The following is an 18,484-nucleotide window of genomic DNA, read 5'->3' as shown; positions in this document are numbered from 1 at the left end:
TGCTCAGTATGTGTATGCTGCAGACATACAAGAAAGCATGAGAAAACAAGTTTTGATCAGTCAGGTAAATAAAAGTGCTGAAAACCTATTGGCTCACTATTTAAAAAGAATCTGGAGAACAAGCTATGGGATGAAAAATACTGTTTTTACTCAGGTACAGCAGACTAGCGCTAGCAAACGCTACCTACAGTACTTACATATATCATTAACTCCACTTCAAAAAGATAAGATAATATTTTCAGGATGGTAAAACAGTGTGAACATCAAATGACTAAAACCAGATATAAAGTATGAAGAAACGATAATGGAGCAATTTATTGGAGCCCCCACTGACTTTGCTATAATGTTTTAGTCACTCAAACATAACACGGCACAAGCCATTGCAAAATGTGTGGAATTGCAGAAAATTAGCTTTTAAAATAAAAAAGTATCTCTGCCCCATGGCAAAATGTGTAAAATTGCAGCTTTAAAACAGCAACATTATGTCTCAGCAACCAAGAGTATGGTTGGAGACTGTGCCATTGGCCACGCCCACTACCACACGCCCCCCCACACTAACTTTACCACCGCTGCTAAAATAAATCTTAGGGGACTCACTGTGGACTTGTTTGCACCACCAGATGGGTGTTGTTAGGCCTATGACTTATGATAAATCAGTATATCATAGGGGGGGGGGGACTCTTATTTGAGACCCATCCCTTGTACATCGACAATGAACACTCTTCAAGTGACCTCCAGTTATCACCAAGACTGAATAAGTGACATATCCCCTACTCAGCACTTCATCTCTCTTTACAATGGCAGTTTCTGTTTTCAAGATAAAAAGCTTGACATTGGTGAATTGGGCTACGGAATGGAATCTTGGTGGGTCAAACAATTCAAATACTGTTCCAGTCATTTGGTCCTATACCAAAAGGCAGTGGTACTCATGGAGAATGTCCAAGAGCTGACGTTTGGGATTAGCACAGTGGTACTTTGGTGAAATACTGAGGTTAGCCTTCAGTAGCCTAAGTAAGATCAACTCCAACAGTGCAAAAGGCATCAACCAAGTTTCTGTAAACACAAGGGCAAATACACTGGTCAGCATACATTATTTGGTTGATGAGTTTTACATTTTTGCTTCCTTGAGACCTGCAAAGGCAGCACTCTCGCTTTATATGTAGAGTAGAATATCATATGGCAGTGGTTTTGGTGGAGAGAAAACAGGAAGGAAAAGAGACAGGACCATGGCATGGATAATAAACGCAGAGCACGACAACATTGACAAAAACATGGTTATAACGTATGCTACAAGTTCATCTTGTGTATAATAAGGAATCACTAAGGGCTTTCATTGTTTACTTATGCTTGTTTACCACATGGTTTGGGTGTGGTTATAGACTGTGCTGCAAACATCAGATCATATTTTTCTAATGATTGAAACATTTATTCCTACATAAGGACTCTAAATGATTCCTGATCTTGACTCCATAGGCTATCCACCATCAGTGCTCTGTGGATTTGGACTGACTTTATGAAGTATAGGATAGAAGGTGCATGAGTCACATGTGGGGCGGCAGGTAGCCTAGTGGTTAGAATATTGGACTACTAACCGAAAGGTTGCAAGATCGAATGACTGAGCTGACAAGGTACAAATCTGTCATTCTGCCCCTGAACAAGGCAGTTAACCCACTGTTCCTAGGCCGTCATTGAAAATAAGAATTTGTTCTCAAATGACTTGCCTAGTTAAATAAAGGTAAACATGCACAAGTCAGCATGGGATGAGTCATACCAGAGTTCAGAGTTAATTTACAATGTAGCTTTAGGTTGTCTATCAGGTCATGTTTTTGACATCTTAAATAGGTTGCATAAAGAATATTCTGCTGTCACAGCCCACTGCCATCCACTCAATTCTTATCAAGAAAAGTTACATGTTAGGCTGATAAATTGGTTGAAATTGTGTTCTCGTAATTCAGATGCAATTCAGCAAATTATGAATGTGTGGTTGAAGTGCATTCACACATGTATTTTTACAGTAATCCATCAGAACAACAGATGGGGGGGGGGGGGGGGGGGGTCAGATGGGTTTAATTTGGAGAGGGCCAGCCCTCTCCCCTTTTCACACCACTGCTCAGTGTGCATCTTTCAAATTGGCTAGAGTAGATTCTTTCCATCTGTCAGGCTCTGCTTCACCATATCTAATCAGATTATCTGGTGGTCAAGTGAAAGCATCAGGCAGGCTTTGTTTTTGGAAACAATTGCCCAACAATGAGGTTCCTCTCCTACAAACAGTGGGTAGGCTGTCTCGTGAGCCACAAACAGCCTATAAAGTAAAACATTAAAAAGGGGAGAAAGAGAGAATCTTACCCTTGATTGCATTGATTACACTGTTGCCATCTTTGATGACATCTTTGAGAAATTTGCTTGTTCTTTCCAATTCTAATTCATAGCATTTTAGTCTTTCTCTAAAATCCGGACTATCCCCATAGCAGTCGCTGAACTCAAGCGGAGGATGCCCCATTACTTATTTTTAGAATGCTGTGCAGCTGCCTAGATGTTAGAACGAGAAGTCTTCGGATTAAAACAACATATTGCAGAACATTGTTGATCAATTTTCCAAGTTGAGATTTGGTTAGCCCGCTCCTCAAAAAACGAATGAAGTCGAACCGGACCCGTGAAACGCAGTAATTCTTGATGAGAGATTCTTGATGCATTCATTCATCAAATAAACAATGTTAGGTGATTTTTGTTACAAAGTATCTTCGAGTATATCTGGGTCCCGTTTTTTACATCTCATAAATGTATTTTTCCGTTGGATACTTTTTCCTTTTTGCGGGGGTTAAAATAGTGACTTGCGAAAAGCGGGTTTGGCCAAGCACATCCTCCTTTCACACCCATAGTAGAATTCTTAAAGGGACAGCTACACAAAATATTTTCCATATGCACGATTTTGATGATATAAAATTGTAGATATGTTAATACATTGTGATATTTGACTGCCTTTGTCTATTAATTTGTGCTTACTTCGTGTCAACTTGACAAGGCAAGACAATATACGTTTTTGTTCTCTGAACCACTTCAACCATAATAATGCCCAACGCCCATGCTCTTGAATAGTCAAATGTTCCATAATTTGCTAATATGCTGTGTTCATAAATGGTCAAAATAAACGACTGGGAAAAATCCAACTGGTAATTAGTAACGAGTGGGAAACTCCTCTATCATCTCTGAGCTCCAACTTCTCCCACATGCTGACCTCCCCTAATAAGGATATTACCTCTACAACAGCATTTTCCACAGTTAAATGCAACAACAAAACATTATTTATAAAACGCAATCTATTAATATAGATTTTGAACATATAATCTGTTTAAAAGCATGATAGCTGTACCTTTAGTGTATCGTTGACGAAGCTTGTTGGCCATTAGCCAATCAGCATTTCTCAACAAGTTCAAAGCAAGTAAATGCATACAACTGGTATTTACGAGTTCACAACTAGTAATTACCAATTTGTTATGAATGCAGCATTATTATTTACTGCTGCTGGCAACACATTTTCTATAAAAATGTCTATACACACCAGCATATACATATATATATTTATATTCCAGACTCTGACATTGCTCGTTCAAATTTTTCTACATTTCTAAATTCCTTTATTTTCTTTTTTGGGATTTGCGTGTGTAGTATTGTTAGGTATTACTGCACTGTTGGAGATAAGAACATAAGCAGTTCGCTACACTCACGATAACATTTGCAAAATGTATGTACACAACCAAATAAAATGTAATTTGATATTGGGCAGATTCGATTATGCTGAGCCGCTAGACACCAGTCTATGGCCCGGGATTTAAACAGGCAAAGGCGTTGAGGTAGGAGTACCCTTCTCAAATCGAACAGTAATCTGCGCTGCTTGGTCATGTTGTCAACAAGGCAGCATAGCATCATCCAGAAACATACAACATATCTTTCCATCAAATATATGTTTGAATTTTCAAAATAAACTGAACAAATATATAAATGCAACATGCAACAATTTGTAAGATTTTAAAATTGTATTTGTTTATTTAACTTTAATTTAGCTAGGCAAGTCAGTTATGAACAAATTATTATTTACAATGACGGCCAAATCCGGATGACACAGGGCCAATTGTTCGCCGCCCTATTGGCCAACCAGATGTGATACAGCCTGGAATCAAACCAGGGACTGTAGTGACGCCTCTTGCACTGAGATGCAGTGACTTACACCGCTGCGCCACTCGGAAGCCAAGTTATGGTTACAGTTCATATAAGGAAATCAGTCAATTGAAATGAATTCATTAGCCCTATTCTATGGATTTCACATGACTGGGCAGGGATGCAGCCATGGGTGGGCCTAGGAGGGCTGCCCACCCACTTAGCAGTCAGCCCCACCCACTGGGGAGTCAGGCCCAGCCAATCAGAATGAGTTTTTCCCAACAAAATGACTTTATTACAGACAGAAATACTTCTTATCAAAAGCAATCACTTTTGCATGTGAAAACACAGAATCTTACTCATTACTCTATGTAATACCAGCAACAGTGTGTGAAAACCTTGTGAAGACTTACAGAAAACGTTTGACCTCTGTCATTGACAACAAAGGGTATATAACAAAGTATTGAGATAAACTTTTGTTATTGACCAAATACTTATTTTCCACCATAATTTGCAAATAAATTCATAAAAAAATATCCTACAATGTGATTTTCTGTATTTTTTTTCTCATTTTGTCTGTCATAGTTGAAGTGTACCTATGAAGTGTACCTAAGTGTACCTATTATATTAAGTAGCATTGTTTAAAGGGGCTAGTGATATATTTTACATCAATTTCCATCAATTCCCATTATTAAAGTGGCTGTGTGTTGGCAGCAGCCACTCAATGTTAGTGGTGGCTGTTTAACAGTCTGATGGCCTTGAGATAGAAGCTGTTTTTCAGTCTCTATGTCCCTGCTTTGATGCACCTGTACTGACCTCGCCTTCTGGATGATAGCGGGGTGAACAGGCAGTGGCTCGGGTGGTTGTTGTCCTTGATGATCTTTATGGCCTTCCTGTGACATCGGGTGGTGTAGGTGTCCTGGAGTGCAGGTAGTTTGCCCCCGGTGATGCGTTGTGCAGACCTCACTACCCTCTGGAGAGCCTTACGGTTGTGGGCGGAGCAGTTGCCGTACCAGGCGGCGATACAGCCCGACAGGATGCTCTCGATTGTGCATCTGTAGAAGTTTGTGAGTGCTTTTGGTGACAAGCCGAATTTCTTCAGCTTCCTGAGGTTGAAGAGGCGCTGCTGCGCCTTCTTCACGACGCTGTCTGTGTAGGTGGACCAATTCAGTTTGTCCGTGATGTGTACGCCAAGGAACTTAAAACTTACTACCCTCTCCACTACTGTCCCATCAATGTGGATAGGGGGTGCTCCCTCTGCTGTTTCCTGAAGTCCACAATCATCTCCTTTGTTTTGTTGACGTTGAGTGTGAGGTTATTTTCCTGACACCACACTCGGAGGGCCCTCACCTCCTCCCTGTAGGCCGTCTCGTCGTTGTTGGTAATCAAGCCTACCATTGTAGTGTCGTCCGCAAACTTGATGATTGAGTTGTAGGCGTGCATGGCCACGCAGTCGTGGGTGAACAGGGAGTACAGGAGAGGGCTCAGAACGCACCCTTGTGGGGCCCCAGTGTTGAGGATCAGCGGGGTGGAGATGTTGTTATCTACCCTCACCACCTGGGGGGCGGCCCGTCAGGAAGTCCAGTACCCAGTTGCACAGGGCGGGGTCGAGACCCAGGGTCTCGAGCTTGATGACGAGTTTGGAGGGCACTATGGTGTTAAATGCTGAGCTGTCAATCAATCCGAGATACTTTCGGATGATTTGGACATGATATGCAAAACAATGCTAATATCGGTCCCATGACTTGAATGGGATTTGTGCCACAAATGCTAAAAAGTTAGCATGTGGAAACTTTCCAACTGATATTTACGATTTCACAACTGGTAAATACCACCTTCCCACCTGGTTAGAACGCAGCATTAGGCACTTGACATCCTGGTCAAAACATTTGGATGACGTTTCATATCCGTGTGGACAGAGAAAATGGTGGAAGTGGAGGAGACAAGTAAATTTATGGTAAGATGAAAGCACATAACGTAACTATTCGTGTTCATATATACCACATTTACATAGTATACATTAATGTTTTTGTAGGCGTGGTGTTAATATTAAATACAGATGAGGGAATGTCAACATTGGTGTTGAAGTTGGTTAGCACTACACAACCAACACTCCATGGAAAGGAAAACGCTTACAGTAACATTGTTGTATGTTCAGTAAAGTCACCGTCCATGCAAAAGTTCTCAATGGCTTCCAAAACCTGGAGAGAGAATCGATTAGTTCTTTAACTAGCCATGTAAACAATGACTCGTTGCGGAACGAAGCAAGAGGGAGAACAGTAGCTATCTAACGTTACTGTATTATGTCTGTTTAGCCAAGCTAGCTCTCCACCATGCATGTGCCAACAGCAGCACCCAAACCAAATATTGTAATAAGACCGCATTGAATTATCATATAGAAACTAACTTTATAGCTAAGCTGAAATAGAATAATCGGTTGTCATTATTGAGAGCCAAATGTCTAATTTATTTGTACCTGTGTTTCTTATTTCCAGTTTGCAGGTCTGTCAGATGTGTCCATTTCAGGGGACATTGCTGTTGAGGGGGAGATCAATGTCCCTGTTGGAACACCGAGTCAGGACAAAGAATACTCCACACTGGATGAACCTGTTAAAGATACCATAGTAAGATTTCCCTCTTTGTGTACATACTTGAATCTTTAAAGGCCTAGTGCAGTCAAAAATGTGTCCCCCCCCCTGTGTTTTATATCAAATTGTACAACAGCTGATGAAGCGAACACTGTAAAAGTGTGACACTGTAAAAGTGTGAAAGATTTATATCAGTTTTATTGCCTGATGGTTGCTAGTTGAAAATACAATCTACACAGGATCTTCTAATCAGCAGGTTTGCATGGATGGGAGTTTCGGCTTTCTATGGTGACATCACCATGCGAAAAATTGGTTAATTAAGTAATAAAACATGAGAACCAGAGGATTATCGTGTAATAAATCCCTGTTAGGGCCTTATTGCTTTTATAAAACGGTTGCCAACATTTAAAAAGATTAACGTCATGTTTTCATTAAAAAAAGGTTATTTAAATAACCTTTTCGGCCGCAGTTCCTTCCAGTTCTCGGCTGCCAATGACTGGAACGAACTGCAAAAATCACTGAAGCTGGAGACTCTTATCTCCCTCACTAGCTTTAAGCACCAGCTGTCAGAGCAGCTCACAGATCACTGCACCTGTACATAGCTCATCTGTAAATAGCCCATCCAACTACCACATCCCCATACTGTTATTATTATAAATTTTTTTGCTCCTTTGCACCCCAGTATCTCTACTTGCACACATCTTCTGCACATCTATCACTCCAGTGTTTAATTGCTATATTGTAATTATTTCGCCACTATGGCCTATTTATTGCCTTACCTTCCTTATCCTACCTCATTTGCACACATTGTATATAGACTTTTTCTATTGTATTATTGACTTTTGTTTATTCCATGTGTAACTCTGTGTTGTTATTTGTGTTGCACTGTTATGCTTTATCTTGGCCAGGTCGCAGTTGTACATGAGAACTTGTTCTCAACTAGCCTACCTGGTTAAATAAAGGTGAAATAAAATAAATGAGTAAATTTGATTAGTTTGATTTTATCCTTCCACCAGATGATATATTCGGGGGCAAAGGCCAGTTAGTTGTGAAGTTGCTAACCAAACAGGCTGATCATGAATTATTTTGGGATGTTTTGACGCAGTCGTTCATTCTATTCATTCCATGCTGCTATGCTAAACAAATCATTGGCATGTAGCTAGCTAGCATAGGTTCAATGATGATGAGAGACAAGAACTTCAATAAATAATGTTTTCATAAATATTGTATAAATGGGTAACAAGAACTTCATCAAATAATGATTTGTTAAATAATGTATAAATAAGCAAACATCAGCAGATTGTCAAGTCAATAATATAACATTAAAGTTAATTATGAAGGCTAGCTAGGAAAATTCTGTTACTCCTCCTTTGCTTAGCAGCAAACTACACACAATCGCATCAAGCAACTGAAATAACAGCAAGCTATGTGCATTTTCTTTGGAAAAATCCATTAACTGCAACATGTTGCATAGGTCAGATGGGCACACAGCGAGGCTTACATTAACCTCCGCTGTACCAAACCAAATGCTAGGCAAGAAGCATGCGGAAATAATGTCTTGACTCTTTTTTTTTTCCAGGGGAGATTAAGTTTATGAATGCTTGGTTGGTCTGCGGGACAGTGGATGCCCATTGTTACTTCAATTTGAATTAAGGCATCTTATGGGAATTATCGTGAATAACTGCCTGCTATCAACCAATCAGCATCCAGGATTTGAACAACCTGTTTTATAATTAAGTGATAATGCCTGACAAGCTGGTGTTTAGCAAACCGTGATAATATATCCTCCAAACACCAGCTAAGAGGGCATTATCACTTATAATACGTTGGGTTACCAACGTATTCAAATAATGATTGACATATTTTCTTTTCAAAACTATTCATACTATTTCATCCTTCCACAAGATATTGTCCCGACACAAATCTAGGGTTGCTACCCAAGCAGGCTGGTCATTCGTTCTATCAATTCGGTTGCCAGAGACGCGACCCAGTTGTTCATTGTTTTTGTTCTGTATCTATGGACGTGTCCCAGTAATTATTTCTAAATGTTCCATTGTCATACTGGCTGGCAACATTCTTATCCCATGCTTACTAGCTAGCCAACTCCAGCTAGCAAACAGTCACTTCAAAAAGTGCATCAAGAATAACAGAAAAATAGCTGCATTTGCTTATGTTTAAGGTGTTTTCTAGTAACATTTATTTGGATACATCCATAACAATGAGCTAATGAGGTGTGATTTCGCCTGACATAGACATTGTGCTCTCTCATCAGGACACTGTTGTTTAAAGGAGCTAGCCAACAACACAGCTAACACAATCACTTCAAACTGAAGCTGGGAAGACTGCAAACTAGCTGCACTTCGTTTCTTTTTACCTTTTTTTACATTTCTTTGTATATATCCATAAAATTATGCCAGCTGATTCATGATTTCTACTCCTGACACGTTCATTACTATGGGACAGCAGGAGATGGAATTTGAATATTGAAACAATGTTGAAATGTCAGAGAGACAGACTGCAAGGTTTATACAAATCTCCGCTGTTGAAAACAAGATGTTAGTCTACAAGACGTGAGATAATGTCTAGATGTTTTTTATAGTGGAGCTCAAGTTTATTAAGTGCCTGGCTGGGCTGATGAGACAGTGGATTGTGCTGTCAGATGAAACAGAGTAAATCAACATTTTAACATGAGATTTAGCTGGTGGTAACTTGTGGAATAGACACCAGCATGTATGCACTTTTAACCAATCAGCATTCAGGATTAGACTGATCTGGTGGAAAATAGACCAATAACAAAGAGAGTTCCAAACCTCTCTGCCAATAACGGCTAGTTTTCAGTTTTCCCCTCCCACTCAGACCATTCTTATTCTTGCTTGAGAAATCGTTTTTTTGTTAAAAAGCAATTTTTCCCTATTTGAAATCTATTACAGTAAAGGTACCTTTTACCCTGAAATTATTTGATAGTGATATAAAAATGTATGCATTTAATGACACCTTTAATTTGGCCCTTCCCTGATACATGGCACTTCTAAAATCTCCCTCATGTCTCATTTACAGTTGCGAGATCTGAAAGCAGTGGGGAAAAAGTTTGTTCATGTGATGTATCCCAAGAAGAGTTCAGCACTACTGAGAGACTGTGAGTACTGTGTACTTTGAAAGATGAATTCATCTTTTAAACTATTCCAACACAATGAACAAGTGGTGTTATATGATATGACAAAGCTGTATCTAACTTGGTAATATATTTAACCAATGTGTACAAGGATAACAGTATAATGATATGAAAAACATTATATTAAATTACATTTGTAGTAGTACCTAGGAAAATGTGGCAAACAAAATGTGCTAGGTGTTTTAATATTATTTTAGCTCTCTCCAATACTACCTAGGAAAATGTGACAATGTTAAATGTGTTTGATGTTTTAGTAGGAATATTGTGTTTACTTCGTCTTCTTTTCCAGGGGACTTGTGGGGACCATTATTGCTCTGCGTGACACTGGCTCTGTGAGTATTAACGTTTCAATGTAGTAGCAGAATATACTAACTGCTAACACTCTTTGAGAATGAAGGATGACTAGAGAAGGATGAGCTATGGATTGATAATCTTTCCTTCCTGCTTTTTTAGGATGCTGCAGGGTGGTTCAGTTGACAGTAAGGAGGACAGAGGGCCCCAGTTTGCAGAGGTGTTTGTGATCATCTGGTTTGGATCTGTCATCATCACACTGAACTCAAAGCTGTTGGGAGGCACCATGTACGTGTCTGTCATTTCCAACTGCCCAACTTTATATCTGGCTTCCAATCATTATAGTGAAATTATTCCAGTATTAAAAATATTGACATGAGAGCATTTAAACATGCATACAGTGGGGCAAAAAAGTATTTAGTCAGCCACCAATTGTGCAAGTTCTCCCACTTAAAAAGATGAGAGAGGCCTGTAATTTTCATCATAGGTACACTTCAACTATGACAGACAAAATGAGAAAAAAAATCCAGAAAATCAAACAGTCACACTCCAAACTCCACTATGGCCAAGACCAAAGAGCTGTCAAAGGACACCAGAAACAAAATTGTAGACCTGCACCAGGCTGGGAAGGCTAAATATGCAATAGGTAAGCAGCTTGGTTTGAAGAAATCAACTGTGGGAGCAATTATTAGCAAATGGAAGACATACAAGACCACTGATAATCTCCCTCGATCTGGGGCTCCACGCAAGATCTCACCCCATGGGGTCAAAATGATCACAAGAAGGGTGAGCAAAAATCCCAGAACCACACGGGGGGACCTAGTGAATGACCTGCAGAGAGCTGGGACCAAAGTAACAAAGCCAACAAAGCCATCAATAACACACTACGCCGCCAGGGACTCAAATCCTGCAGTGCCAGACGTGTCCCCCTGCTAAAGCCAGTACATGTCCAGGCCCGACTGAAGTTTGCTAGAGAGCATTTGGATGATCCAGAAGAAGATTGGGACAATGTCATATGGTCAGATGAAACCAAAATATTTTTTTAAAATTTTTTTAAATTTTTTATTTCACCTTTATTTAACCAGGTAGGCTAGTTGAGAACAAGTTCTCATTTGCAACTGCGACCTGGCCAAGATAAGGCATAGCAGTGTGAACAGACAACACAGAGTTACACATGGAGTAAACAATTAACAAGTCAATAACACAGTAGAAAAAAAAAGGAAAAAAAAGGGGAGTCTATATATACATTGTGTGCAAAAGGCATGAGAAGGTAGGCAAATAATTACAATTATGCAGATTAACACTGGAGTGATAAATGATCAGATGGTTATGTACAGGTAGAGATATTGGTGTGCAAAAGAGCAGAAAAATAAATAAATAAAAACAGTATGGGGATGAGGTAGGTGAAAATGGGTGGGCTATTTACTAATAGACTATGTACAGCTGCAGCGATCGGTTAGCTGCTCAGATAGCAGATGTTTGAAGTTGGTGAGGGAGATAAAAGTCTCCAACTTCAGCGATTTTTGCAATTCGTTCCAGTCACAGGCAGCAGAGAACTGGAACGAAAGGCGGCCAAATGAGGTGTTGGCTTTAGGGATGATCAGTGAGATACACCTGCTGGAGCGCGTGCTACGGATGGGTGTTGCCATCGTAACCAGTGAACTGAGATAAGGCGGAGCTTTACCTAGCATGGACTTTTAGATGACCTGGAGCCAGTGGGTCTGGCGACGAATATGTAGCGAGGGCCAGCCGACTAGAGCATACAAGTCGCAGTGGTGGGTGGTATAAGGTGCTTTAGTGACAAAACGGATGGCACTGTGATAAACTGCATCCAGTTTGCTGAGTAGAGTGTTGGAAGTGATTTTGTAGATGACATCGCCGAAGTCGAGGATCGGTAGGATAGTCAGTTTTACTAAGGTAAGTTTGGCGGCGTGAGTGAAGGAGGCTTTGTTGCGGAATAGAAAGCCGACTCTTGATTTGATTTTCGATTGGAGATGTTTGATATGGGTCTGGAAGGAGAGTTTAGAGTCTAGCCAGACACCTAGGTACTTATAGATGTCCACATATTCAAGGTCGGAACCATCCAGGGTGGTGATGCTGGTCAGGCGTGCGGGTGCAGGCAGCGAACGGTTGAAAAGCATGCATTTGGTTTTACTGGCGTTTAAGAGCAGTTGGAGGCCACGGAAGGAGTGCTGTATGGCATTGAAGCTCGTTTGGAGGTATAACTTTTATATAACTTTTTGGTAAAAACTCAACTCGTCGTGTTTGGAGGACAAAGAATGCTGAGTTGCATCCAAAGAACACCATACCTACTGTGAAGCATGGGGGTGGAAACATCATGCTTTGGGGCTGTTTTTCTGCAAAGGGACCAGGACGACTGATCCGTGTCAAGGAAAGAATGAATGGGGCCATGTATCGTGAGATTTTGAGTGAAAACCTCCTTCCATCAGCAAGGGCATTGAAGATGAAATGTGGCTGGGTCTTTCAGCATGACAATGATCCCAAACACACCGCCCGGGCAATGAAGGAGTGGCTTCGTAAGAAGCATTTCAAGGTCCTGGAGTGGCCTAGCCAGTCTCCAGATCTCAACCCCATAGAAAATCTTTGGAGGGAGTTGAAAGTCTGTGTTGCCCAGCAACAGCCCCAAAACATCACTGCTCTAGAGGAGATCTGCATGGAGGAATGGGCCAAAATACCAGCAACAGTGTGTGAAAACCTTGTGAAGCCAACAAAGGGTATATAACAAAGTATTGAGATAAACTTGTTATTGACCAAATACTTGTTTTCCACCATAATTTGCAAATAAATTCATTAAAAATCCTACAATGTGATTTTCTGGATTTTTTTTCTCATTTTGTTTGTCATAGTTGAAGTGTGTACCTATGATGAAAATTACAGGCCTCTCTCATCTTTTTAAGTGGGAGAACTTGCACAATTGGTGGCTGACTAAATACTTTTTTGCCCCACTGTATACTGTAATATGATTAGTTCCTTAATTTAATTTATTAATTTAAACCTTGTTTATAAATGCCTGTTTTCCCTCCCTCTCTAGATCTTTTTTCCAGAGCCTGTGTGTGCTAGGCTACTGCATCATGCCTCTGACCGTGGCAATGGTCGTCTGTAGGCTAGTGCTGCTGGGTGGGTCTTGGGGGTTCAGCTTTATCGTCCGACTAATTGTGGTCACAGCATCATTCAGTTGGTCCACGTTTGGTAAGGAAGGTCCTTTTCATAAGGAGACAATTATATTTGTTTAAATTTAGTTGGCTATATTTATTGGTGCAAACACACCTCTACAAACACATTGACTGTTTGCAGTCATACTGACTTCCAGTAGGTGGAGCTGTTGCATAAAGATTCACCTTCTAATGTTCCTCATAACATTAGTACTACATTTGAATATATTATTACTGTCTAATCTTATCATAAAACAAGTCACTGATAACTCATGAGTGTATGTATGTATATGATTTCCCCCCAGCCTCTACAGCTTTCTTAGCAGATTGCCAGCCTCCCAATCGCAAAGCTTTGGTGGTGTATCCTGTCTTCCTTTTTTACTTCGTCATTGGATGGATGATCCTCACATTCTCACCGTCTGCGTAACAGTGGACTTATCTCTAAACTGAACTTATCCCAATCCTTTTGGAATAGAAGGATACAAATCAACACCTTGCCATTTGTGAAAGTTGAGTGGAGTGTTGGGAGTACTTTTGATGGAAAACATTGTATGTTTCTTTGGAGCAACAAGGAAAATGGTGAGATTTTAACCATAGTGCACAATGCTTTGCCTCTTTCTCTAAGCATAGCTAAGAAATACAGTGGAGTACAATGGACAAAAGTGTCAGTGAGTCCCTATAAGGATGTCAGAAAAGCCTATCTGCTTGATTTAACAAGCTCTCTGTGTCTCACACATGAAGAGATTACTTATCTCAATTGTTTCCTGCCTTGTAAATTATCTTACAATACCAACTAAGGTTCCTACACTAAGCACATTCCCCACTGTAATGTTAAAAATTCATCATAACATGTAGACTAGCAGGAATAAAGGGGACCATGTGATCTATATTGTATGTGTCATGGTCTATTGCCATTTACTTATGAATATGTGATGCAAGTATGTATACAGTACACTGCCTCACTACATCCTACGCCCTATCACTCAAACATTGCTTGGAAACAGGTTTCTGTTTTATTTAGGAATAAGTAAAACATCTTCAAGTAGTATTATCTTATTCAGAAGGTAGGATTTGATTATCCACGGATAGTGGCAGTGTTGCTCGATTTTGATATGAGCAACCTAAAAAGTATGTAGGTGGCTGTAGTTTACATTTTCACATTTTTACTTTCACAAGGTTATGTGAAAATATATACATTTCCAGTTCTCTCAATATTTGAATGTCATTCTATTAAAACGGAAATGCTGTGAAAAATAATGGCAGCCTCCAAAACCTGACTCATTTCTATAGTTGTGTTTATTTCAATTTTGTAATACGGTACAAAAATCAGGGATTCCTGTCTTAAAGACATTGATGGAATCAGAAGCTAAATGGGGAATGATGGGTAAATAAGAGTCCTTTGTATACAAATTTCTTCTGTCACTAGCGATATAGCTCCAATATTATGAGTCAGGCGCCTGAGTCAGGCGCAGGACACAGAACTGAGTAAAATAACGTACTTTACTCAGAAAAATATTCTGCCAATAAATCCACGCAGGGATAACAAACCCTAACACAAAAGACTAAAATAAAACCAGGAACAATCACGCACAAAACATAATGAGAACCAGGGGGTTAAATAGGGAAATAATAATAACGTAATGGGAACCAGGTGTGTACAATCAAGACATGACAAATAGAAAAATAAACGTGGATCGGTGGCAGCTAGAAAGCCGGTGACGCCGAACGCCGCCCGAACAAGGAGAAGCACCAACTTCGGCGGAAGTCTTGACAGTGATGCCACGGTACCAGAACCAGCTGATAACCTAGTACACACTGATACGTAGACAGGTTAGTGGAGGAGTGGCGGAGCCCAGGGGATCTCTGCCCAGGGGATGAAAGCCGACCACTCCCCCGGCCGGTTCTGGCAATAAGACCACAGAAACCTACCCACATCCTGGTTAACTCTCTCCACCTGACCATTACTTTTGAGGTGAAACCCTGAGGTCAGGCTGACCGAGACCCCAGACGTTCCATGAACGCCCTCCAGACCCTTGATGTGAACTGGGGACCCCGATCAGACACTATATCCTCAGGCACCCTGTGGTGCCGGAAGACGTGTGTAAACCGGGCCTCCGCAGTCTGTATGGCCGTAGGGAGACCGGGCAAAGGAATGAGATGGCAGGACTTAGAAAACCAAACCACAACAACCAGAATTGTGGTGTTTCCTTGTGACGGTGGGAGATCCGTCATGAAATCCACCGATAGGTGTGACCACGGCTGTTGTGGAACGGGTAGGGGTTGTAATTTCCCTCTGGGCAGGTGTCTTGGTGCCTTGCACTGGGCTCACACCTAGCAGGAGGAAACATACACCCTCACGTCCTTAGCTAAAGTGGGCCACCAGTACTTCCCACTAAGACAGCGCACTGTCCGACCGATGCCAGGATGACCAGAGTAGGGTGACGTATGAGCCCAACAGATCAATCGATCACGAACATCAGACGGAACGTACTTGCGTCCAACTGGACCCTGGGTGGGAGTGGGCTCCGCACGTGACGCCCGCTCGATGTTCCGCGTCAACCTCCCATACCACCGGTGCCTGGCGTGGGACCAAAGCCCAAGATAAACCTCCGGTAGTAGTTGGCAAACCCTAAGAACCGCTGCACCTCCTTAACCATGGTTGGAGTTGGTCAATTACGCAAGGCTGAAATGCGATCATTCTCCATCTCCACCCCTGACTCGGACAGGTGGTACTCTAGGAAGAAGATGGACTGTTGGAAGAACAGACATTTCTCAGCCTTAACTTACAGGAGTGGGATCCGTGGACCGCTCCTTTGCGTCATAGATCCGAGACAGTGCCTTAGCGTTCTGGGAACCTGGTCTGTAGGATAGAGTGAACACAAAACGGGTGAAAAACATGGCCCACCTTGCCTGGTGAGGATTCATTCTCCTCCCCGCCCGCATGTACTCCAGATTGCGGTGGTCAGTCTAAATAAGAAAAGAGTGTTTAGGCCCCTCAAGCCAATGCCTCCACGCTTTCAGAGCCCCTACAACAGCCATTCTTCGAAAAGAACACACAGGGGCAAAGTTTTGGTGGCGTACACGAGCGCTGTGACAGCACAGCTCCTATCCCAGCCTCGGATGCGTCCACCTCTACTAGGAACGCTAAGGAGGGATCAGGATGAGCCAACACAGGAGCCAACACAGGAGCCGAGGTAAACAGAGCCTTCAGGTGACCAAAAGCCCTGTCCGCCCCAGCTGACCATTGCAGTCGCACTGGTCCCCCTTCAGCAAAGAGGTAATGGGAGTCGCTACCTGACCAAAGCCCAAGATAAACCTCCGGTAGTAGTTGGCAAACCCTAAGAACCGCTGCACCTCCTTAACCATGGTTGGAGTTGGTCAATTACGCAAGGCTGAAATGCGATCATTCTCCATCTCCACCCCTGACTCGGACAGGTGGTACTCTAGGAAGAAGATGGACTGTTGGAAGAACAGACATTTCTCAGCCTTAACTTACAGGTCATGCTCCAACAGTCGACCAAGCACCTTGTGCACCAGAGACACATGCTCGGCGCGTGTAGCGGAGTATATTACAATGTCTTCTATACACACCACTACACCCCGCCCGTGCAAGTCCCTGAAAATCTCATCTAAAAGGACTGGAAGACGGATGGAGCATTCATCAACCCGACGGCATGACGAGGTACTCATAGTGCCCAGAGGAGGTACCCAATGCCGTCTTCCACTTATCCCCCTCCCGGATACGCGCCAGGTTGTAAGCACTCCTGAGATCCAATTTGGTGAAGAAGCTAGCCCTATGCAGTGACTCTGTCATACTGGCTATGAGAGGCAGTGGGTAACTATACTTCACCGTGATCTGATTTAAACCTCTATAAGGGCGTAAACCTCCATCCTTCTTCACAAAAAATAAACTCGAGGAGGCAGGTGAAGTGGAAGGCCGAATGTATCCCTGTCCCAGAGATTTGGTGACATATGTTTCCATAGACGCCGTCTCCTGGGAAGTGCTGTGTCTACCAGGAGATTTATCGCACAATCCCCCTGTCGATGGGGTGTTAGTTTTTATTTATTTATTTATTTTACCTTTATTTAACCAGGTAGGCAAGTTGAGAACAAGTTCTCATTTACAATTGCGACCTGGCCAAGATAAAGCAAAGCAGTTCGACAGATACAACGACACAGAGTTACACATGGAGTAAAACAAACATACAGTCAATAATACAGTATAAACAAGTCTATATACAATGTGAGCAAATGAGGTGAGAAGGGAGGTAAAGGCAAAAAAGGCCATGGTGGCAAGGTAAATACAATATAGCAAGTAAAACACTGGAATGGTAGTTTTGCAATGGAAGAATGTGCAAAGTAGAAATAAAAATAATGGGGTGCAAAGGAGCAAAATAAATAAATAAATAAAATACAGTTGGGAAAGAGGTAGTTGTTTGGGCTAAATTATAGGTGGGCTATGTACAGGTGCAGTAATCTGTGAGCTGCTCTGACAGTTGGTGCTTAAAGCTAGTGAGGGAGATAAGTGTTTCCAGTTTCAGAGATTTTTGTAGTTCGTTCCAGTCATTGTCAGCAGAGAACTGGAAAGAGAGGCGGCCAAAGAAAGAATTGGTTTTGGGGGTGACTAGAGAGATATACCTGCTGGAGCGTGTGCTACAGGTGGGAGATGCTATGGTGACCAGCGAGCTGAGATAAGGGGGACTTTACCTTGCAGGGTCTTGTAGATGACATGGAGCCAGTGGGTTTGGCGACGAGTATGAAGCGAGGGCCAGCCAACGAGAGCGTACAGGTCGCAATGGTGGGTAGTATATGGGGCTTTGGTGACAAAACGGATTGCACTGTGATAGACTGCATCCAATTTGTTGAGTAGGGTATTGGAGGCTATTTTGTAAATGACATCGCCAAAGTCGAGGATTGGTAGGATGGTCAGTTTTACAAGGGTATGTTTGGCAGCATGAGTGAAGGATGCTTTGTTGCGAAATAGGAAGCCAATTCTAGATTTAACTTTGGATTGGAGATGTTTGATATGCGTCTGGAAGGAGAGTTTACAGTCTAACCAGACACCTAAGTATTTGTAGTTGTCCACGTATTCTAAGTCAGAGCCG

General features: G+C 41.8%; 2 protein-coding genes across 14 annotated transcripts in view; one reads left to right on the top strand and one right to left on the bottom strand.

Moving 5' to 3' along the window:
* ophn1 (oligophrenin 1) overlaps positions 1-5,677 on the bottom strand; it is a 69,531-nt gene extending 63,854 nt beyond the window's left edge. For 4 of the 13 annotated variants that reach the window (XR_016484963.1, XM_021623213.3, XM_090192117.1 and 1 more), the window contains exon 1: positions 2,347-2,885. Coding sequence is in view for 7 of the 13 variants with exons in the window: in XM_021623213.3 (XP_021478888.2) it covers positions 2,347-2,500 (154 nt within the window). In the remaining 6 variants the exon portion in view is untranslated. Of the gene's footprint in view, positions 1-2,346; positions 2,890-4,971 lie in introns of those variants that run through there. The other 9 variants (XR_016484964.1, XM_090192121.1, XM_090192122.1 and 6 more) reach the window with 4 other exon arrangements.
* A 61-nt stretch (positions 5,678-5,738) lies between these two features.
* On the top strand, positions 5,739-14,268 carry LOC110537285 (protein YIPF6). Its single transcript, XM_021623209.3, has 7 exons — positions 5,739-6,112; positions 6,651-6,779; positions 9,801-9,879; positions 10,205-10,247; positions 10,369-10,494; positions 13,259-13,416; positions 13,685-14,268. Exons 1-7 carry the CDS (start codon positions 6,080-6,082, stop codon positions 13,804-13,806), a joined length of 690 nt encoding a protein of 229 aa, XP_021478884.3. The 5' UTR covers positions 5,739-6,079; the 3' UTR covers positions 13,807-14,268.
* The last annotated feature ends 4,216 nt before the right edge of the window (positions 14,269-18,484 follow it).

This window comes from Oncorhynchus mykiss, chromosome 12, assembly GCF_057628025.1.
Source record: "Oncorhynchus mykiss isolate SJ-2025 chromosome 12, ASM5762802v1, whole genome shotgun sequence".
In the NCBI taxonomy this organism is placed as follows: domain Eukaryota; kingdom Metazoa; phylum Chordata; class Actinopteri; order Salmoniformes; family Salmonidae; genus Oncorhynchus; species Oncorhynchus mykiss.
Note: the sequence above shows the minus strand (reverse complement) of the source record. Positions and strands in the feature narration are given on the sequence as shown.